Source organism: Erythranthe guttata, chromosome 11, assembly GCF_056151865.1.
Source record: "Erythranthe guttata isolate IM_541 chromosome 11, IM_541, whole genome shotgun sequence".
Classification (NCBI taxonomy): domain Eukaryota; kingdom Viridiplantae; phylum Streptophyta; class Magnoliopsida; order Lamiales; family Phrymaceae; genus Erythranthe; species Erythranthe guttata.
Genome location: NC_142543.1, coordinates 2,123,010 through 2,145,153, shown reverse-complemented (window position 1 = coordinate 2,145,153; position 22,144 = coordinate 2,123,010). Strand labels below are relative to the sequence as shown.

Below are 22,144 nucleotides of genomic sequence, written 5' to 3'. Positions count from 1 at the left end.
TTCTAAACAATACAAAAACATTCCATATCTATAATTTGAGAAAAATAAAAACACCTCTATTTAAATATAAATAATAAATAAAATAATAAAAACACCTATAATTGGGATGCAGGTGTGATAAAAGACAAGAGAAGAGTACCTTCAATTGGGGGATGCCAGGTGGAGGTTCCTTATTGGTTGACTTGTTAATTATTTATTTTCTCATTATTTTTGTCAACTGAATATGTCGGCAAGGAAATCACACACTTTCACTGTTTCACAAATCACACCCTTGAAAAATGCACCTTTTGACGGGGCCCCCCATAAAGTATCAATATTTCCACTTCACTTAAATCTTGAGTAAAATGACTCTTTAGTCCCTATCATACTCAAATGACTTATTTATCCTTCAAAAAATCATATTGAATTATTTTAATTATTACACCATGCTTGTGCTTACTATATACTTCTTTTTTAGCATTATTTAATATTAAAATTTAGAAATATATAACCATTGATAAAAAAAAAATTCCACTTAATTCTAATTTACTCAAGTCGATACGAGTTTGAAATAGATTAGTTGCATTACTGAAAATCATTTGAAAAAAGAAAATATATTTGCATTAATAATAACTTGAGAAGATATCTTCAAATTATGCACCTCAAATGTAATTATTAATAATAATAATATAATAATAAAAAAATAATAAAAAATAAGTAAATAATTATTGATTCCCAAAGTGCCCTTGCTCTTCCCCCGCTCCCCCAAAACAACAGTCTGGCCGTCTTTAAACATTGATTACAACGGTGAAATAATTAGGGAACTCTAATCGCCGTTAATCCAAAACACGCACACAACACACACTTATATATATACATACAGGTGTACCAGTGTATGTATATGTGTATATATACTTCGACCATCAAAATCGAGTCCCCACACCCACAGCTCTCTCACACTCTTGCTTCCATTTGTCTGTATTTTGAAGAGAGAGAGAGGATAATATCAACAAGTTGGAATTCGAAAATCAGAGAGCGAGGGAGGCGCAGAATTCGAGGAGGAGGAGGCAAATGTCTTTTGTAGCAGGTTTGGTGATCGGATTAGTCGTCGGATTAGCTCTGATTGTTGCTTTCGTTCGCTCCGAAAATGCCCGATCTAAGCAGCGCTCCGACCTTGTAAGTTTTTTTGTTGTTGATTTTTTTTTTAAATTTTTTTGGAGTGTGGTTGAATTGGTGTTTGAGGAAGTTGTTTCTGATTTTTTTTTTTGGGGGAAGGCTGGTACGATTGCGGCGTTTGCGAGAATGACGGTGGAGGATTCGAGGAAGTTGTTGTCGCCGGAGTTTTATCCATCTTGGGTTGTGTTCTCGCAGCGCCAAAAGGTTTGCTATTTATTTTGTTTGGATAAAATGTTTTACTTGTTCAATTCGTATGTACATATGGATTTCTGAGGCTAATTTTTATTTTTATTTTTAATTTGTGTGCTTTGTTTTTTTTAGTTAACTTGGCTTAATCTTCACCTGGAAAAGATCTGGCCGTATGTCAATGAGGTGTAGTTTTTTTTGCTTGGATTCGTGGTTTTCGATTTTTTTTTTTATGATTTATGATTATGATGTTTCTCGAGTACTAGTTATGTTTTCTTTTTCTTTTCGACTTCGTTTATGGTAAATTTTGTTGATTTTTGGATTGTTTTGGGGTTTGAAGGCAGCGTCTGAACTGATAAAGGCGAATGTGGAGCCAATCTTAGAGCAATATAGGCCGGTTATATTGGCTTCTTTGACTTTTTCCAAGTTCACGCTTGGAACTGTAGCCCCTCAGTTCACAGGTTTGATTATGGATTTCTGTTCTTGATCCTAGTTTAACATCATCCGACTTTCTAGTTTTGCACGTGTAGCTATTCTCGTATATGACGAAATGTGGGCTTAACCGTTTATAAATAATTTTTCATGCATAATTTCCTGGGAGTCGTATGCTTCTGTCCACACTCATAGAGAGAAAGATCTTAAGTAACAAAGAGATATAACTTGGAGAAGATAATTTCATGTATCCTAAAACATAAGACCAAACGTGTTGGTAGCATACTAGCATTCAATCTTATGTCAGATATGCTTACTGAATGGTGATGCGTGCACTAATTATTTAATGCCTCAGGTATTTCTATTGTTGAAGATGGAACCGAAGGAATCACCATGGAGATGGAGATGCAGTGGGATGGGAACCCAAATATAGTACTTGATATTAAGACATATCTTGGTGTTGCTCTTCCGGTGCAGGTAAGTAAGAGATTTCTTCTTCTCTTGAAATTTAGAAACTTAAGAACCTTGCTTATGGTCCTCTTTAATTCAGTATTTATTTTAACTCAGCATTTATTTTATCCATTTGAGAATTGTCAGCCTTACTTTTCGATTCGATGTTTAAAGTGGGGTGATGATATTTGTTGAATAGTTTGAATTATAGATCTTGACACTCCAAGCAATTATACTGTATATAAGAATTGGAGACAGTTCCTAAACTTATGATGAAGTGATTAGTTGTAAAGCTAAATACTACCAGATATTTTTGTAATTATCGAAATAGGGATGTGAAACTTAAGTATTGAATAAGAATCTGAAATAATCTGGAGTAATAAAGCGTGAATACGTGCATCATAACATAGCATAACAAATTTTAGGATATTTGATGAATATTACTCGTGTCTTGTCTCTTCATCCATATTTAACCTGTATAATGCCTTAGGATCAGCGGAAGAATAAAATGCCTATCAGTTTTCTTCCTTAAGGACCATTTACTTCTATGCTTTACTAAAAGGAATTACTTGACTCTTTTATAGCTTCAATAAATCAGTTAATTTCTTTCGATTAAAATTGCAAATTCCCTTCATTTATGTAATAATTTTTTGTTGTAGGTGAAAAACATTGCATTTACTGGGGTCTTCAGGTTGATGTTCGGCCCGCTAGTTGATGAGTTTCCTTGCTTTGGAGCTGTTTGCTTCTCATTACGTCAAAAGGTATGGTGTTTCCTTTAACCAGTCTTCCGATTCTTCTAACAGAAGTTTAGTATTTATTATGACGAAGCAAGTCTAGGTCAACGATATGCATACAAATGTATTAGCAATATCTTTGTGCTAGGCCTGTCAATTTTCTTAATGTCCCCTTAGACATTATACCAATAAAAGTTGAAGTTTTTGGACCATTCACTTCTCACACATGCACGGTGTATTAGATAAGTTATTGCCCATATACATAGGTAGACACAGAAGCATGCCATTGTTAAATGCATGGAAGCAAGTAACAAGGTTCTTTGTTTTGATATTCAGAAAAAGCTGGATTTTACACTAAAAGTTATTGGAGGAGATCTATCAACAATACCCGGCCTTTCTGATGCCATTGAGGTTCTTTTATTTTTATTTTTAACTAGAACAAGAAAAAGAAGACGGTGATTGATGATCTTACTACTTTCTCCGTATCTTCTTTTACTCTTTTGGAAATAATCGAGGGGTATTTATTTTTACAGACTACTATAAGGGATGCTGTCGAAGATTCTATTACATGGCCAGTTCGAAAAGTTATCCCTATATTGCCTGGAGATTATACGTATGTGCCACAGTTTAGCAACTCATTTCTCGTTCTTTATTTCACTTAATTTTCTCCACTAAAAATGGTGATAAAAATGCTTTATACATGCACAACATTGAAAATCCTATACATGCACAAAAAAACTAAAAATACTGAAATCTCTGTACGCAAATCTTTTCGGTTTTTCAGTGACCTTGAACTGAAGCCTGTTGGAATTCTGGAGGTGAAGCTTGTGCAAGCAAAAGACTTAACAAATAAAGACATTATAGGGAAATCTGATCCTTTTGCTGTCTTGTATGTTCGGCCACTGCGCGACAGAATGAAGAAAGGCAGGACAATTGTAAGCCTTTAAATATCCTCCTGTTTCATACTTATCTTCTCCGTTACCCTTTCACCAATTCGGAGAGAGAATGTAATTTCGTTTATATTTTCTCTTTTCCCCTAGAACAACCAGTTGAACCCAGTCTGGAATGAACATTTCGAGTTTGTAATTGAAGACGCTTCAACTCAACACTTGGTGGTTAAGATTTACGACGACGAAGGTCTTCAGGCAGCGGAACTAATTGGATGTGCTCAAATTCGGCTATCTGAGCTTCAGCCTGGCAAAGTGAAGGATGTGTGGCTGAATTTGGTCAAAGATTTGGAGATTCAAAGGGACAATAAAAATAGGGGTCAGGTAATAAATCTTCTTGTCCGAGCTTCTAATTTCTATTAATAATTTGTGGAAAAATAATCTTGTTTTTATCTCTGCATCTTGCGCGTTTTAGGTGCAACTAGAGCTTCTTTATTGCCCTACTGGAATGCAAAACGGCTTTACGAATCCGTTTACCCAGAAGTACACTGAGACTTCACTGGAGAAGGTCTTTAACAGCGGAGCAGACGGGAGAGATATACTTGAAAATGGTGATAAAAAGAGAGATGTTATAGTAAGAGGTGTACTTTCTGTTACTGTTATATCTGCTGAAGATTTGGCACCGACCGACTTGATGGGGAAGGCTGATCCTTATGTGGTGGTCGCTTTGAAGAAAACCGAATCAAAAAACAAAACCAGGGTATGTCGCCTTTTAGTTCGGTTTTTTTGAAAAACTGTTGATTCTTCTTTTTTAAATATTAATTAATTGCTAATTTATGTTTCTTGTGTTTCAAGGTTGTGAATGAAAGTTTAAATCCTGTCTGGAATCAAACTTTCGATTTCGTTGTTGAGGATGGATTGCATGATATGCTAATTATAGAAGTGTGGGACCACGACACGTTTGGGAAGGTACCTTTTTGCTCTTGTCTTCCCTCTGTTATTTTGTAGTGCATTATGTTGGTTAATCATTGACAATTTAAAAAAAGTGGATTACCAAAATAAATTGATGTAAATTGAAAAAAAGTTATGCATTAGCCTACAAATCAATATACGTTCTTCATCACGTGTATCAATCTCGTATACGCCTCTACTTCTGTATGAGGAAATGGCATGTCTTAGTTTATAGCCCTGTCATTCGAACCGTATTAGCTGTTAGGTTAGGTATCCGAATGTCCAGTTTTGTTCTTTTAGGCCACATTTCTGTTGCCAAAATATGATCCAACAAAATAGGATTATACAATTTTATGACTACTTAATTCTATAATTAAACCAATATAAGAGCTCATTTTTCTCATAATTAGAACTAATCAAATATCAGATGAGGTCAAATTATTTAATTAATCATGACTTATCTTACTAACAAATAAATGAGGTCTTAGCATATTTCTACGTTTTTCTTCGTATGCAGGATTATATGGGAAGATGCATCTTAACATTAACAAGAGTTCTATTGGAAGGTGAATATAAAGATGCATTTCCTCTCGATGGTGCTAAATCAGGAACCATTAACTTGAATCTCAAGTGGAACCCACAACCGATTTATCGGGACTCGTCCTAGTCAACTGTTTTGTGGCTTATATTTATACATTACTCCGGCTATATAGATGCATACAGAGAGCATATTCAAATTCTTCCCAGTGACATCAATCGGCCTACATTTATCTAGTAATGTGATTGTAAAAGTGATTTTTGTGTATGTAAGACTTCTGTGTATATACTTATTCGAGCAATAGACAGTTAAGTTGCGGAAATGTTGAAGTAGATACCGGAGTAAAGTCGGGACAAGTTTTACGTAGAATAATCAAATTTGCTTCATGGAAAATCATTTCATTTGGGTGCTGCTATTTTCACAAACTTTCTTCGATACTCGTACTCTTTATTTACAGTAATCGGTTCGCCGAAAATCAACATAAATGTGATTTTTGATTAAATGATCTTATATTGATTGTACAAAAGCTGTAATAGAAATTATATTATCTTCACGAATCAGGGAAATGCTGTTTAGATCAACACGATACCTTTTATTAGGCTGCTCTGATTTCCTCATCTCAAGAAATTAGCTCTCTGCCAAATCGAGGTGTTGTCTCTTAGCGAAGATCGAACAAATTTGTCTGCTTTACAAATTGGCAATGGCATAATGGATAACTTTTTTCTTCAGTTTCCTTCTTCTACGACTGTTACCCCTGCATCACCACCATTTACGTCTTTACATATTTGTTCTTCGAACAAGTGTGTATAAAAAATCAACAATCTTAACCATAATGCCGCAAACGAAAACAAAATTCAGGACCCTACTCCGTTAAAACCTGATCCAAGTTCTGACACATTCAAGACTTACGACTTAAATTTTGGCGAACTAAATTATCACACCAGAGTTTTGAAGTGTACTCACCAGTACTGGTTGTGTAGCACGAATGTATCGGTTTGTACTCTCTTCCCATCATCATTTCGATTCCAATGGTAAATGGCATGTGTTTTATTCTTCACCTCTAATGTAGAATGTCCGTAACTGGCTTCTCGAAAAGCAGAATAATCTGGTTGGGGATCTCTAAATCTGCAGATATCAAATTTAGCCACGTCATATATATAATTGAAAAATGGGAAGCACAATTATTTAAGCTTACTTTTTAGCAAGACCTTCTTGGTTTCCTCCATCCCCAACAGTTATGTAAACAGGAGCTGATTTGTCTGGTACCGGATAGGAAGAACCATTTTGTCTTAAACTTGAGATTCGATACTGCAATCAGAAGTTCACTATCTTAACACTCGAACATTAAACAAAGAAAAAAAATGATTGAAGTGCATACAAATGTTGTTTATTGCTACTCATATTATTAGTGATAAATAACACGCAGAAGTAGGCGAATATTTTTCAAGTTTCGCATTACCTAGTTACTATTAAGCGCAGCTTGGTTCAGAATACAAAGAGAACATATTTTATATATTAGTTTTGTTGAGTGAAGAAGACCTTTCAAGGGGGAAAGCTTAAAATCGGGTAACTTCAACCATTATGTTATCTACCTTGGCATGACAGTGACACAAAAAAAAGAAAAATACTATATATCATGGAATTCAGAATTTGAAGACTTGGATGAAGAAAACAAACCGATCTTTCGTAAGCATGCACGTGACCAGCAAAGATAACATCAACTTTATATTGACAGAACCAGCTCTCGTAAACTACTCTCATGCTTTCCCCCTCAAAGAAATGGGCTTCATTGCTATTGTAGATTGGTGCATGCATCAGAACAATAAGCCAAGGAGTCTTCTGTCGGTCAACCTTTTTTAATTCTTGTCGAAGCCACTTCCACTGAGGTGTATATTTTACTGCCAGTTTAGAATTGACAGAAATTAAATACACGCCAAGCATTTATGAAGATAAGCAGATGCATGTGAAGACTATCCAGAGATGGAAATTATTAATTAACCTATTTGAGGGTTCTAGTTGTGCAATAAGCATAAGATGGTTTTTTTTCTTCTTCTTTTTCCTCATTTTAGGACATTAGTAGAATATAAACTTAAACCTCGGCTTTTAAGTTTATTATGACTATCTATATTTTTTTTATGAATTAACAAGTTACAAGTATGAAATTACAAACATCAAATTATTCTATCAAGCTTGAAGCTATTACAGGAGATAGTTTCCTCTAGTTTTTTGTAACAATGGGATCACAGGAAAAAAAACATCAATTACAAGAAAACAAATAGCATATGGTTACTAATAATTCACAAGGACTAAAAACTAGCGTAGAATTGGCACATTAGCAAGGAATATTGTATTGGCCGATATACCATTTTAACAATATATGAAGATGCTTAACCAGGGTCAAGTTGGTTAACAATTAACATTAAGCTTCCATTTTATAAACAAGATAGTCACTTTACGTGCATGAATAAAGATTAATACCGCGTCACCGAAATGAAATAAGCAAGACCAAATTCATATATGACAATACTAAATTACCAAATGGAGAGTAGCTTGACAGGACAATGATATGGGCAGAGGACCGTCTCACGGCATACCACAGGGGACTACTGCTTTCGCTAGCAGGATAAGGTGTAGGATATCTGTGAAGATAATTTCTGAAAGGTATAACCTCCCGCTGAACATCGGAGAAAACATAAAAAGTGGTCAGTAAAAAGGAACACAAAACGTAGCAAATATTGTTATGGTTGTTCATATATTAAGACTTTCTATGTGACAGTATAAACATGAAAAAACATTAAGAGCAAGTCGAGTCATTAAGAGAGCTGACGCAAAAACAGAAAAAAAATACCGTTTGAATCAATAAAATTAGATGAGAAACAAAATTTTCTAAATCTTGATGGAGACTTTCTGAATAACTAATAAATAAACTCAAAACATATTTGTCACGACAATTTACCATTTGTGGAAAGTACTCTATTTCATGATTTCCAGCTGACCAGATCCATGGCTGATATGCTGCACTCCGTTCAACAAAACGACCCCATGAATCCCATCGGACGCCAACATCATGATTTTCATATCTGTCAGCATAGGAAAGATCTCCGACAAATAAGATGGCTTGTGTACCAGTCTGCAAAGAATGCTCAAGAGTCGAAAGAGAATTATATGTCTGGCCAAGATCACCTACAAAAAATAAAAGATAACATTCACAATTGAACATTCCAGAGCAAAACAATCATGGATAGTAGCATCTGAAGCCACATGGCACTAAACATGAAGGATCTCGAGAAAGGTAGTTCTCTAGTGTACGAGACATTGTAAAGAAAAGAAACACTGACCAATTATTCCAAATTTGTACGAAGCATCTGGATCAATTTTCGGAGGTGTTTGAAACCAAAACTTTCTCGAAGAATCACCACTCCCAATCTCGTAGTAATACTTTGTGTCATACTGCAAAAACACAGTTGGTTTCTATTATTGTCCGAAATTTTGAGAAAAACATTGGCGTTAACTGAATCTAACTCCTATGTCTTCATACTACATACAAATAAACACCAAAAATACTGCTTATTTCAATTTACATCATCCAGCCAATGTTACTACAATTTACGCAGTGCTGAACATAGTTACCTGTAGACCATCAACTAGACACTGATGAATATATCCAGATTTATAGTCGTAAAAGGTATAATTCTGCACCGGCCCCTCTGCAGTAAAATCGTATTTTCCTTCTGATAGGCCATACTGAACTTTGTTCGAGCCAGGTTCATCAGGGGTTACCCATGAGATTATAACGGCTTTCCCATCATAGTCACCTTGTGTGATGTGCACCTGAAAAACAATAGCACCAATATTTAGTATGATAGTTTTTCACTCTTTGCCTCTTTCTCGGACGAGATTATACGACAGCTAAGAACCGCACTCACTTGCTGTGGAGCATTGTAACCTTTAGGAACTGCAAATACTTCATTGTCTAACGGAATATCAATCGATGGCCACTCATTACGAGTAAAGCCACTCGTCTCACCGGCGTTCCCACTGCCTACGCAGATCAAGAGAACAGATGACAGAAACAACAGCTGAACCAACATCGATTCCGATTTCCCTAATTTCCTGAACCAGTACATGATCAATAGCATCATAAGACTAGAACAATGTACTTCAATACGAAACAATCATCAATTTTCAAAGAACAATATTTCAATACAAAACATTCGTCCAAACAAAACACGATCCACAATTAAATTAAAAAAAAAAAAACCGACGCCAGATCATTGATTCAACGAATCATTAAATCAGAGTACAAAAATCTCAACCACGGGTGAAAATCTACCGAACCAGACTGAGAATCAACATCCACAATCAAAATTACCGACATCAACCAAAAATCCACACGGATTTACATGATTCAATTCCGATATAAACATTTGCGGGTAAAATGCGTAGGGATGCAGTGCCGCATTCACATTCATATTGCACACACAGTATACGTATCAAAATACACACAGTAGTATGATAATTAGAGAGTGATTTTACCTGAAATTGGAAGCCAAGTGTGAAAGCTTCGCTTCGAAACAAAAACAACGAGTGACAACTGACCTCATTCGCCGGGTGATATAACTATAACTGTACATACATATATATATATATATATATATATATACAACCACGCTAGTTGGCGTAGATTAGGTGGGTGATGACGTGATGTGATTCGGGAGGCGCATTTTAGAATTTCCTTCGAGTTTGTTTGTTAAACCGCGGCGTAAAAATGCGCCGGAGCGGAGGAGGAGGAGGAGGACACTTGGCGGATTATCATTGGATGTGATGTCGCTGACCCGACCCGAGAAAAATGGTAACCCCGAAAGCCCAATAATATGATTCTAGGCCCACATACTAATTATAGTAAGGGCTAAATACACTTTGCACCCTTAAACTATAGTGGTGGTAACACTTACCCCCCTCATTAATGAATTTAATGATAAACTTTGACTTTGAATGATGTGGCATTTTTTCTTCCCAAATTGTCCTTCTAGCTATTATATTGATGCATATATAATAAAATATTTTCAATATTATATCAAAAACTAAAATTTATAAAATATAATAATTATTAAAAAAATAGTTTGATTTATGTTTAACTCCACATTTTAATTACTATAGACCCTAATATAAATAAAAATCTCAATATTTTAAAAAATATATAAAATACGTTAAACATTCGCAAGAAAAAAATATTCAAGACTTAAATGGCCAATTTTTTTATAATAATTATTGATTTGAAAATTTATTTAAGTTACTTAAATATAAATTTTAATAAAATAATATTTAAATATTTAGACATTTAAATTATAATTTCTTATTAACTTTTGAATACATTTTGTGATGCTCAAAGTAAAAAGTGAGATGATTATATTAGAGTCATATACACATTAAAATAACTATATAAACTATAAAATTATAATTACAATTCGAATAATCGTTAACTTTTTATTAGCTACAAATGAACACAAGGTAAAACAAAAATAAACTAAAATTCAATTTTTTTCATTCATAAATTTACAATATTGAAATAATAAAATTAAGTTTTGGCAAAGTTGCCGAATTTTTTATTATTACATATTCATTATTTATTTAATGGCTAGAAGGACAATTTGGGAAGAAAAAATGCCACATCATTCAAAGTCAAAGTTATATCTTTAAATTCATTAATGAGGGGGGTAAGTGTTACATTTGTAACTTTAAGGGGGTAAGTGTTACCACCACTATAGTTTAAGGGTGCAAAGTGTATTTAGCCCTTATAGTAATTATAAGTTACAACCACTCCATCAACTATGAATCTTCTTACATGTCCACTTTTGCAGTGTCACATTAATAGAATCTTCTAGATTATATGACATATTCTCAATTTTTGACCCGTTTTATCTTTTTCGAGCTCCACATTTTGAAGTAAGATGATCATAAGATGTGTTTTTTGGCTTGTACATACCAGATTATGGTGAATCAGAGACTGCAATGTTGCACAAAACGCGTACAAACTTGAGAAAACTCCACGGAATCTAGAAGATTATGTTGAATTTGACATTATAAGGGGTGGACGTGTAAGAAAATTCACAATTGAGGGAGGTAGTTGTAATTAGGTAAACATGAGGGAGTTATTTGTAATTTGACCATACATAAGGGGTGATTGTAATTTACCCAAAATAACAATTAAGCAAAGGGGTTAATTTCGCTCTCCTTCTTCCCAGTTTGAATCCGCCACTCCTATTTCATTTCTCTACACTGTTTAAATCGGAAAGTTCAGCTGCTCCGGCGAAAATCCGGCAACTGACAGAGTAATTTCCTAATTCCGATTTGTTTTTTTTTTCTATAGCCATGTCAAGATGTATTTACAGCGTTTTGCGTTTATAAATTCTAACATTCAAAGCAATTTCTTTTTGTCGAATAGCCATCTGATTAACCTAGTTAGGGTTTGAGGAATTCGAATTGTATTGTGTGCTCTGCTTTCTTTATTTCCTAGTTGATGCTCTCACTACACGTAGGCGCCATTGCAGCTGCTATATATTATACACAGTTTCTGGATACTTATTGATTTTTTTAGTATTTTCATTTTAGCTAACTTTCGAATCTAGCTTTCGACTGTCGATTCTATTTTCCGATGAATTAATTGTTCTAACTAGAAACTGGATGGAATTTTAGTACATTTTGTTAGGCTCAATTCCCTGTTTTTGATCTTTTTTTTTAGGTTTACGTTTATGATGATTTTATTATCCTATCGTGTTTGAGGAGCCGAGCAATAGTTATTTAAATTTTCCATCAATTGGAATTGTAATGCGCAGTGTCGTTCGCCTTTTCCTCGTTTGTATCTTTGATATCTTATGTTGTTGAGCAATTGATGTTTTCGTCCACTTACAGTCCGTTAGTTGTCAGTTATCACTACTACGAGTTTGATCGAAATAATTTCTTTGAGAAAAAGATAAAAAGTCTGTAATTTTCACTAGTTATCTAGTCTTTGAGGAATCTAATTTGACTAAAAAATCCCGTTTTTTTTCTTTTTTTGGGCAGTTAAGAAACATTCCAAAGAAGAGTTATTTAAAATGTCTGGTTTGGGTGCTTCCAAAGTATTCCGTGTGGTAGCTACAGCTGCCGCTACAGTTCTTGGTGGAAGTTTCGCTATCGGTTTTCTGAGCTCTTCCGTTTCTGATCGCATCGCCTCGATTAAAAAGGTTACAGATACACGCAGTCGTGTGTGCTCCTCTTGATTTTTGTCAAGAACTAGCTTAGAACTGCAATAAATATCTATTAGCATTCGTAATTGCACACATCATTTTTCCTTCTTGTGATTATGCCTCGTGCACTCGTGTAATACAGGTCAATTTTGCAGACAAAATACGGGAAGTCGTGTCGGGCTTGTAAAACAATAGGGTACTACAAGTGCAAGCTGTGTGAAGGGAATGGCACGATAAAGTGGTCTCCGCTCTATGATCCAATTTTTATCAATCCATGTGTTTGCCCAACTTGTGATGGATTCAAGTGAGTCGTTTCTGCTCGAAAATTTCTTATCCCGTATAAAAAATAAAATAAATAAATCATGTTTCGTTATCGAACGAGGTTGTGAAAGGGTTATTCTTGCATTCTTGTTTTTGTAGGGTTCAAAGATGCCTCAACTGCTTGGGATATGGCTCTGTATAGAAAAAAAAAACCAGGGGCAGGGTGTAAGTAATTGGTTTCGACTATTGTTTTTCTAGAGTTTATGGTCATTTTCTTGAATTATTAATATATTTTTTTTGAGAAATAATTATTAATTAAACATATGTGAAGTTTAGCATGTAACTTTGAGTTTGGGCTTGGATCCACAATTTTGGTGTTGGGCTTTGAGTAAATTTTAGAAGCTTAACAAATTATATCATAGTGTAATTACTACAGTAGAACCTCGATAAATTAATACCCGATAAATTAATAACCTCGCTTAAATAATAAAATTTTCCCAATCCCGACTCGGGGACAACGTGCTAAATTAATAATTCGCTAAATTTATAAGATAATACACATTCGGAAAATTTAAGAAGCCCCATATAATATATAAATTAATAATGCATAAAAAAATTTCTTAAATTATATGGTACAGTGCATATTTTATAGATCTGTGAAGGCTTAATATAATATAATTTAATTCTCGCTTGTTTCTTGTAGAAGTTCATATTACCATCAATCTCGTCCCTCACTTTTCTTAACATGGTTAGAACTTTCGGTATAGTTTTCTCATAACTCAACATAAATCGTTATATACCATTACTGTTTTAAGAGCTTCCATTCGTGAAACGGGCTCTATAGTGCATTGAACGAATGGTACAATGAATAATATACACGTAAAATTTAAAAAAAATGTATTTATTGAAAATAATAATAAAAGTAATTTTATAAATTAATAAGTTATTAATTAATGTATAAATTAATAATTATTAATTTATCGATAAGTTAATATTTCGCTAAATTAATGAAATATTGATGGTCCCAACTGTATTAATTTATAGAGATTTAACTGTAATTAGCATGTATTTAATATTCCAACATTAGATGCTAAGATTCGAATATGCTGCGCATGAATGCATTGTTTATTGGTCCACGTGTACATGTACGTAACTTAACTTGACAATCAAGAAATTCCTCCCGTACTGGCTCTGGGGCCTTCGGGACAACCAACCTGAGTATAGTGTTCAGAAGGAACCAATTTTTATTGGAGTTGAAATTTATATACTGCAGTTGCCGGTACTTGATCGTAGGATCTTGCAATAGCTTACTAGCCCATAATCAGTTGAGTTATATTCATGCGGGTGACAAAGATTAAACTAAAATAAATGTACTAGAACATAATTGAAAAGAGACAAAACAAAATTTTATTTTGTTACTGTTGTTAGATGAAAGACCAAGCAATTTTCTTTTGTATTAATAATAATAATAATAATAATAATAATAATAATAATAATAATAATAATAATAATAATAATAATAATAATAATAATAATAATAATAATAATAATAATAATAATAATAATAATAATAATAATAATAATTGAAAAGTCAGTCAAATTTCTCAAAGATTGTCTTTCGCAGTAGTTTCGTAAAATTATTTTATTTTATGGAACATACATGTGTTCAAAGTTTATTAATTTATTTTAGGCTGCGGCTATATGCAAGACTAATTACACTTGTGCAAGACCAAATTAAAAAAATTAATGTATAAATACTATAATACCCTTATTTATTAAAAAAATAAAAAATTCCAAATATGCAAGACCAAAAATTCAAAAACACAAAAAACCCTATCACAAGACCACAAAACTACAAGACCAACTCTCATCTTCTCCATCTTCCAAAATCCACAAGACCTTTCTCCTTCCTCCTCCATTAACCCACAAAACCTAGAAATTCAAAATCATCAAAACTCAACAAATCTTACAAAGATGGCAAGTATGGAGTCAGAAGACATCAAAATAGAAGCTTCTACGATGGAAGAACCCAAGAATGTATGCATTTATGGGTTTTTTTAGCTAGAATATCGATTTTCCAAAAAAAATCCCGCGCAAACGAATTCGACATGTACATGTCGAATTTTACAGGAAAAAATCGACATTTAGATGTCGATTTTGAGGTATAAAATTCGACATTTGAATTTGTGCTATAAATTCGACATGTCAATGTCGATTTTTACCTATGAAATTCGACGCTTAAGTGTCGATTTGTAGCATAGTTTTTCGACACCTTGGTGTCGATTTTTGTTTTTTTCTCATTATTTGTATTTGGTCTTACATGAGAAAAAAAAAACTAATTTAATTTATGGGCATACTTGTCATTCCATCTTAATAAAATAGAATCTTTTGGAATCTTTCTTTAATTTGGTCTTGCACAAGTGGAATGAGTATTGCATATAGCCGCAGCCTTTATTTTATATATGAGCAAAAAAATAATAATTATGGGGGGTCTTCTTCTTCCAGATTTTCCCATTCATAAATCCCCACTTTTTGCAGAGACCCATACATACACGTACAGGATCTGTCTCTGGTTATCTTCTTTCTCTCTCTAGAATCTGAAAATCTGATGCAATGGAGGAGAGAGAAGAACCAGAAGCGATTGACACACATCAGCGCTTATTCAAAATTCTTGAAGCTCTCAACCGGGTTTCCCACAATTTCCAACCGAGTCACGACTCGCCGGATTCCAACTCGTCCGCCATTAAAGCTTTACTCGAGCTCCGGACGGCTTCAGCCTCGCTTCCGTTTTCCCTCTCTCAACAGCTCTCCCGTTTGGTCGATTCTGTTCAGGAGCTCCATAATTCCAAGCCATCAAAACACGGCCTCGTATCGTTTGTATCCCACCGAGTAAGGTCCCACGAGGTTTCCCGGCTCGCCGCCGGCGTCGAATCGGAGCTCCGATCCTTGATCGACGGCGAAACCGTGTCCAACCTGACAAAAACCCTTTCGGCGATTCGCTGTTTGCCGGCGAACTCGCCGCCGTCGTTCGATGCAGACAAACTGTTCGACAAAATTACCCTTCTGCAGGAGCGGCTCTCGCAGGGTTTCGACATACAATTGCAAGACCTTCTGCTGAAATCAGGGGTTTTCGCAGAGCTCGAATGGGTTCTCTGCAACCCCCGTTTCTCCATAACCGTCCGCGACAAGGCGGCAATCGCCATGAAAGAGCTCGTACTCTTCAACAAAGACGTGTTCGTAGGATCGGTACTCGTCGGAGGAAGTGTGGACGCATTAATCTCGATGAATTCCCCTTCTTCTCTGCAAGTCCTCTCATCATTGATAAAGGCAATCAAGAGCCCCTTGGTGGAGGAAATCGAATCCCGTGGCGGGATCTCCAGGATCGTCGGTTATTTATCGGAAGAATCGGAATCGAGAGCGACGGCATTCAATTGCTTAATGGAAATCGGGTTTTTCGGTAGGAAAGAAGCCGTGGAAGCTATGATCAACGGCGGACTGATAAATAAGCTGGTCGAATTACAGAGGTCTTACGAGACTACGAAAACGACAAAGGAGAGTCCGTTCGAGAGGTGCGTGGCGAGATTTGCGGTGCAGATTGAAATGGGAGAAGGGCTGAGGCAGAGAGAGAAGAGGGCTTTGAAACAGGTGATATTGAACAGAGTTAGAGAAGCTTGTGTTTCTGATGCTGCTGAATGTGCCACCATTATTTCTGAGGTTTTATGGGGTTCTTCGCCTTGATTTTTTTATTCTTTTTTGGGGATCATTTTCTTGAAAAATTGTTTGCTGTTAATAATTGCCTTATGTGTTGTAATTAATTGAGTTTGTGTGCATAGTTACTTTGCGTAAATGTTGTTTGTTGTATAGAAAAATCGCAAGAATTAGACGCCGGCAAACCACACGAGAGATGTAAAACGCCAAATGTTGTTTGTTGTATAGGAAAATCGTAAGAATTAGACGCCAGGAAACCACACGAGAGATGTAAACGCATGTACTTGTTTCGTGAATGGTGCTTTTTGTATAGGATTTAGGTGGACTCCAATTTTTGTTATTATTATTTTATTTTATTTTTTCATATATCTATCCACATGCAATTCAATTTTGATACGTTACTATGAAAAGGGTCAATTAGTCAAACATTATTATCTTTTCTAGATATGACTAGTGGAGCCATCTTGCTTATCTACCTTACTTTTGTCATGTAACACAAGGCAAAATTGAAACATAATTTTTTTGATTATTTATATTTAATGAAAACATTTTTTTTCCTGTAACAAAACCAAATCATGTTTGAATGAAACTTTTCGAATCGTTTTTCAAAAATATTTTGAAAAACATAACAAACACGGATTTATTACGGAAAAAAAAAATAATGGAACCAATTCCATCAAATTTTCCTGTATAGGATAGGTGATATACAAGATCCAAAAAAGACATCAACATTCCTCTTCCCTACAAATTTCTTCGCCAACATCGTCGATTTTTCCAATTCCGCATCATAAAAAAAGAAAGAGAACAAAAACTATCCCGTTTCTGTTGTTTCGCTACTGCTAAAGTTGTTGTTCGACTTCTTTCGGAAAAGGGCTCTCAAGAGTGATACAACAGCAACTAAAGCTATTTCCATATGCTCAGAGCTATTCATTCTTACACATACCTGGCCCATATTTCTGCTGTTCAAATTAGCATTTATCGACATTCTTGTACCCCTTCCCAATCTGAAATCCGACTGTATATTCCCACCCAAAACCGTTTCCTTTTTGAAAGAAAGAAGACTCACCGAAAGACTCGTCTTGTCCTCTCTCACAGGGTAGTCTTTCCCTTTCAAAGTGGCTTCAAAGCTTCCACTGTAACCAAATTGCCCACTCCCTGATATCACACCACCATTCGTTTTCAAATCCACCCTTTTCTTAATCGATATACTATCTTCAATCTTGCCACAGTAATAGTACTGATTCCCAAACGACATCACAGAAACACCACACTCTGCCACATTGTACTTGTGAGTTTTCACCTTTGCGTTGCTTCGAACCGAGCAGATCAATTCCTTGCCTGCAGACTGTACATCGAGGCCAACGCTGTACGTGGGCCCACTAGGTGCCACGTAGGCTGCTGTCGACTCGCATTGGATATTGAAGTCTTGTTTATCCTTGCTCATCTGTCCTGCAACACAGGTGATTATATCCTTCCCCAGTTGTGCTGCTATCTCGAGGTTGATTCCATCGAAGCCCACATCGTGATCCCATCCGTGTGGATCGAGAACTGGTCTTGCAAGCCACCTGTCACTCGTGACAAGGCAGCGGAATCTATGGACAGGATTGTCTGAATCGAAACTTGGAGGTACAGACATATCTGGGAGCATAATTGGCTCTGGAGGACCTTCTTGACTTTCGATATTATCATCAGGGGCTTTCTCCTTTCTTGCCATGTATTCTTGTTTCAGCTGTTTCTTCATGTAAAGGGTCTCCCTGTAATCCAATTCATCAAGATAGTCTTTTTCCTGAGAAGGGCTTAGCTTCTTGAACTGAGATTTAGTCAGTATGCGAATAGGAGGTAATTGATCGTATTCATCTTCTTCTTCGGTGTCAGAGAAAGAGAGTTCGTCGGTTTCATTATCCGCACCATTTGAGCTCAATTTGACACGGTGTTTAAGAAAAGACGAGAGCAGATGAGGCAGAGAAGGCAGCCTGGAATTTCTCGAGGGCCCCAATTGCATGCTGTCTTCAAGTTCCAAAAGAGTGTTGACATCACCGAGGATTTTCGTGCATATGCAAAACAACATGAACTGGGACATCCATAACTGCCCATTACGGAGAACCTTCTTACCGGAGTTGTCCATTTTACAGTGGCGGTGATTCTCCACCAAAATCACGGGATTTTCGAGTTTTGTATCCAATATTGACTGGTGAATATGGTGCTGGAGCACCTGTGTGCAGTGAGAGACATAGGAATCGAAGCTTACGGGGTATCCGTTTTGACCTTCCGGAAGGGCTGCAGATGAATGAGTCATAACAATATTGGTGCTGAACCATATTGCAGGACCAAGAACGTCGGTTATGAGCTTCAATAACGGGAAATCGTGATTGCCCATGCTAATCAAATCGAGGCGTTCGAAATACAAGATAACATCCGGACGTGATTTTTTAATAAACCGCTTCACCGAGTGCAAAATTTTCCGATTTTTACGGTCGGAATTTGTTGAGGAAGGAAATAGGCCAGGTGTGTCGATGAAAGATATTTTGATGCCGTTCACAATTCCCACAATCTCTTGAACTCGATCAGTAGCGGGCTGAAATGCATTGGTCGTTACCTTTGATTCACCAAGTATGGAATTTATTGTGGAACTCTTGCCCACACCAGTTTTTCCCAAAACAAGAATCTTAAGAGAAAAGTCCAGTTGAGGTACACCAGTTTCTTCTTGCTCTGCAGCTATCACCCGAGCTCTGCCAATTTTCAGATTCGCCCTTTTTAAATCTGATTCCCCTGCTCGTATTAAAGTCGCGAGGTGGATGCGGTATAAGACCTTTGCCACTGTAAGGTCATCTTGAAACAGGGCAAATCGCCGAAGAAGACGTAAAAATGTAATTTGTAAAGCTTCAACTTTTGCAAGAGGGTCTGTGTGTTTCTCCTCGGTGATAACATTGGACCCGGAAGAATTTTCCACTTGTGGCGGCAAGGGATTCTGAGTTATCTGATTATCACTAGATGCGGAAGGTATTTCAGTAGAAACTGGCCGTGAAATTAAATTGGCATTGTTTTGAGTTAAACCTGATACAAGAAATATCAAGCAACTGTTGTTAGACACTACTTCTCATTTTCAATACAAAGATGAACACAAAAATCAATAAAAGAAAACACGATTCGATTTTTAGCAGTCGAATTACCAGTTTTGTCAAGCCAACATAATTCTTCGTCAAGCATCAAATATAATGAAGAAAAATGAGATTTAGATACTGAATGACATGTCCTCTCTAGTACTGACAATTAAGTTAACCAAAATGAAATTGGTTGCCACTTATATGTATTTCAATGGTCAAAAAATATAGTAAGAAAAACAAATACACCTGTTAGAAAAAGACAACAATACAATGAAAAAAAAAAGTCAAGGATAAATCCTAATATTCTCACATCTCCTATGCATTAGACTTAGAAAATAGTAGTGAACTGAAATGCGATACCTCTGTTTCCAAGCTCTTCATTCTGAGGTTCCTGCGACAAAAAGCTATCCGATGCTGACAGTGGTCTGGTCGAACCTATTGACTTTGATATCACTTGAGAGAAAACCCAATCCTTAATGCTTGTCATGGTAACTACCTATGATTACAGGACATTAATTCTTTAATCAAAACTTCACATGAAATAAGTTAGAGATGGCATTTTGCCACGTGCAGTTAAAGCCTTGAAGGCAATCATAAACGAACCTAGCCAAGCATTACATTTATGCACGAATGCTACAGATCAATTACAATGTGAACAAGACCAATAAACCAATAAACATTAAATTAGAAAGTACGTAAGCATGGCCTGCTTCCTATACAATTTTGTCACGAGGAACTAAGCATAATTCTAGCATAACCAATTGCATAATTTCAAAAGCATCAAACCTGACACGCAGTAAATTACATCTCATTGTGGTTCAAAGGGCTTACTAATTAGAAAGTAGAAACACCGTTTTCCAGTTAAGAGCAGGCCAAATCAAGTAGCAAGGGCTCAATCGATCAAGCCATGTTTAATCTGTAATAACACACATGCTTTGCATAGGTGCGAGAAAGAGAGAACTTTTTTTTTTTTTTTGAGGATGAGAAAGAGAGAACTATTATCACTATTATCTATACATGTCGACTGAGTAGACTAGTGAGTCAGAGGTTTGATTTTGTATTTCACCACCTTGAAAATCCCACTCAGTCAATCTTCTACAAAAACGAATACAAAGGCAGTCTCAATCTAAACCTCCAAAATCCAATCTGTCTCTCCTGATCCGTAAATCAATGCCGACAATGTTCATCACCGTATTTTGTTTTATACGACCTTGTAGAAAACCGCGAGTTTCATCGTGTAAATACATCAAGAACTTAAGGTTTTCCGAACGAACTCACGACAGCAATTAATATTGCAACTTAAAGAGGCGATAATGATATAACATAATCAATACAAGACATATTTTGCAGCCATTCTTTCAACCAATCACAAAATATAGATACAACCTCACAAAACCCCATTGGCAGAACACAAACTTTTCTCTGCCGCAAAGAACAATTAAAGCTCTCAAATTAACAGTAAAGCTACAACGAATCCAATAGAAAACAAGAGCAGCTAAAATACTTTATTTAATGAAATAAAATCGCAATCAACCAACCAAGGTAAAACTAAGAGCACATTATTACAGTATAAAACGAATACCTGATTAATTGTACATCGGCACCTCCAATCAAAGAAGATTTACAGCTCCAGCGAGTTCCGATTGAACATAAAAATTAAAAAAAAATCGAAATCAAACTGATAGTAATTTTATCCCCGATTCTTCTACACTGTGTATTTGATTAATCGAAAGAGATTGAAGAAAACAATGAAGTATGATTTTGGGGGTTTCTGCGATATACCCAACAAGGATAAGAACCACAAAAACGACGCTGTTCTGCTAACAAATTTTAGCCGCTAAAATCGTCAAATAATAATATGGACTCGGGGAAACTATGTAATTACATAAACACCCTTGAATATTTTTTATTTATTTTTATTCTTTTTCCTTCATGCAAGTTTAAGATGGATGAGAATAATAAGGGAACAGTTTTCATGCTACAAATTAAAAAACAATCCAACCTTGACTTTTGAGAAGAGATATAGTCAACGGTTGACTTTTGAGGAGAGTTAACCAATGGAATCCCTCCTCTCCTCAGCAAACCAACTTTTGGTTTTAGATCGAAAATTAATTTGATTATTATTATTAGATAATCAATTAAATTAAATAATTGGTAAGAAATATTTGGGATGGCCATTAAGTTTAATTAAATAATTTGACCAAAATTAATTCGATTATATATATATATATATATATATATATATATATATATTTTGTTGTGCATTTGCATTGGTTCTCTTTGAATTGAATTTGATAAATTTCGGCCGCCCAAAGGTAAACGACTAAACCCTCATCTATATATTGTTTTATAAAAAAATCCCTCTTTCGGTAGGAAAACTATAAGAGTTGACGTGTAAAACAATATATGGTTGAAGAGTGGTAGTAAATTTATAATTACCCAAACATGAGGGAAGTTTTCATAATTTAAATATACTTCAGGAGAGTGGCAGTAATTTGTACTAATCCTTCCA

General features: G+C 35.4%; 4 protein-coding genes across 6 annotated transcripts; 2 read left to right on the top strand and 2 right to left on the bottom strand.

Moving 5' to 3' along the window:
* The first annotated feature begins 694 nt into the window (after positions 1 to 694).
* Positions 695 to 5,726, top strand: LOC105960670 (synaptotagmin-5). 2 transcript variants are annotated; one of them, XM_012984862.2, is made up of 13 exons: positions 695 to 1,155; positions 1,255 to 1,359; positions 1,477 to 1,527; positions 1,682 to 1,802; positions 2,129 to 2,250; positions 2,883 to 2,984; positions 3,294 to 3,368; positions 3,491 to 3,570; positions 3,742 to 3,892; positions 3,998 to 4,228; positions 4,320 to 4,604; positions 4,700 to 4,813; positions 5,313 to 5,726. In XM_012984862.2, exons 1-13 carry the CDS (start codon positions 1,051 to 1,053, stop codon positions 5,460 to 5,462), a joined length of 1,692 nt encoding a protein of 563 aa, XP_012840316.2. In that variant the 5' UTR covers positions 695 to 1,050; the 3' UTR covers positions 5,463 to 5,726. The 2 variants fall into 2 exon arrangements, with proteins under 2 accessions (XP_012840316.2, XP_088681304.1); XM_088825178.1 differs by having other exon boundaries at positions 755 to 1,155; positions 3,491 to 3,567; positions 3,739 to 3,892.
* LOC105960671 (bifunctional purple acid phosphatase 26) lies at positions 5,691 to 10,193 on the bottom strand. Of its 2 annotated transcripts, XM_012984863.2 has the most exons (10): positions 9,870 to 10,193; positions 9,260 to 9,446; positions 8,964 to 9,164; positions 8,672 to 8,783; positions 8,290 to 8,516; positions 7,869 to 8,007; positions 7,011 to 7,231; positions 6,529 to 6,641; positions 6,297 to 6,458; positions 5,691 to 6,087 (listed from the first exon to the last, which is right to left on the bottom strand). In XM_012984863.2, the coding sequence occupies exons 1-10, from the start codon at positions 9,965 to 9,967 to the stop codon at positions 6,021 to 6,023; spliced, it is 1,527 nt and encodes a 508-aa protein (XP_012840317.2). In that variant the 5' UTR covers positions 9,968 to 10,193; the 3' UTR covers positions 5,691 to 6,020. The 2 variants fall into 2 exon arrangements, with proteins under 2 accessions (XP_012840317.2, XP_088681306.1); XM_088825180.1 differs by lacking the exon at positions 5,691 to 6,087 and having other exon boundaries at positions 6,293 to 6,458; positions 9,870 to 10,175.
* A 1,353-nt stretch (positions 10,194 to 11,546) lies between these two features.
* LOC105960669 (plastid transcriptionally active protein) lies at positions 11,547 to 13,234 on the top strand. Its single transcript, XM_012984860.2, has 4 exons — positions 11,547 to 11,665; positions 12,396 to 12,556; positions 12,715 to 12,863; positions 12,980 to 13,234. The coding sequence occupies exons 2-4, from the start codon at positions 12,428 to 12,430 to the stop codon at positions 13,020 to 13,022; spliced, it is 321 nt and encodes a 106-aa protein (XP_012840314.2). The 5' UTR covers positions 11,547 to 11,665; positions 12,396 to 12,427; the 3' UTR covers positions 13,023 to 13,234.
* Positions 13,235 to 17,157: 3,923 nt separating this feature from the next.
* On the bottom strand, positions 17,158 to 21,592 carry TOC90 (Avirulence induced gene (AIG1) family protein). The gene is made up of 3 exons (XM_012984859.2): positions 21,215 to 21,592; positions 19,993 to 20,128; positions 17,158 to 19,582 (listed from the first exon to the last, which is right to left on the bottom strand). Exons 2-3 carry the CDS (start codon positions 20,117 to 20,119, stop codon positions 17,340 to 17,342), a joined length of 2,370 nt encoding a protein of 789 aa, XP_012840313.2. The 5' UTR covers positions 20,120 to 20,128; positions 21,215 to 21,592; the 3' UTR covers positions 17,158 to 17,339.
* Positions 21,593 to 22,144: the final 552 nt, after the last annotated feature.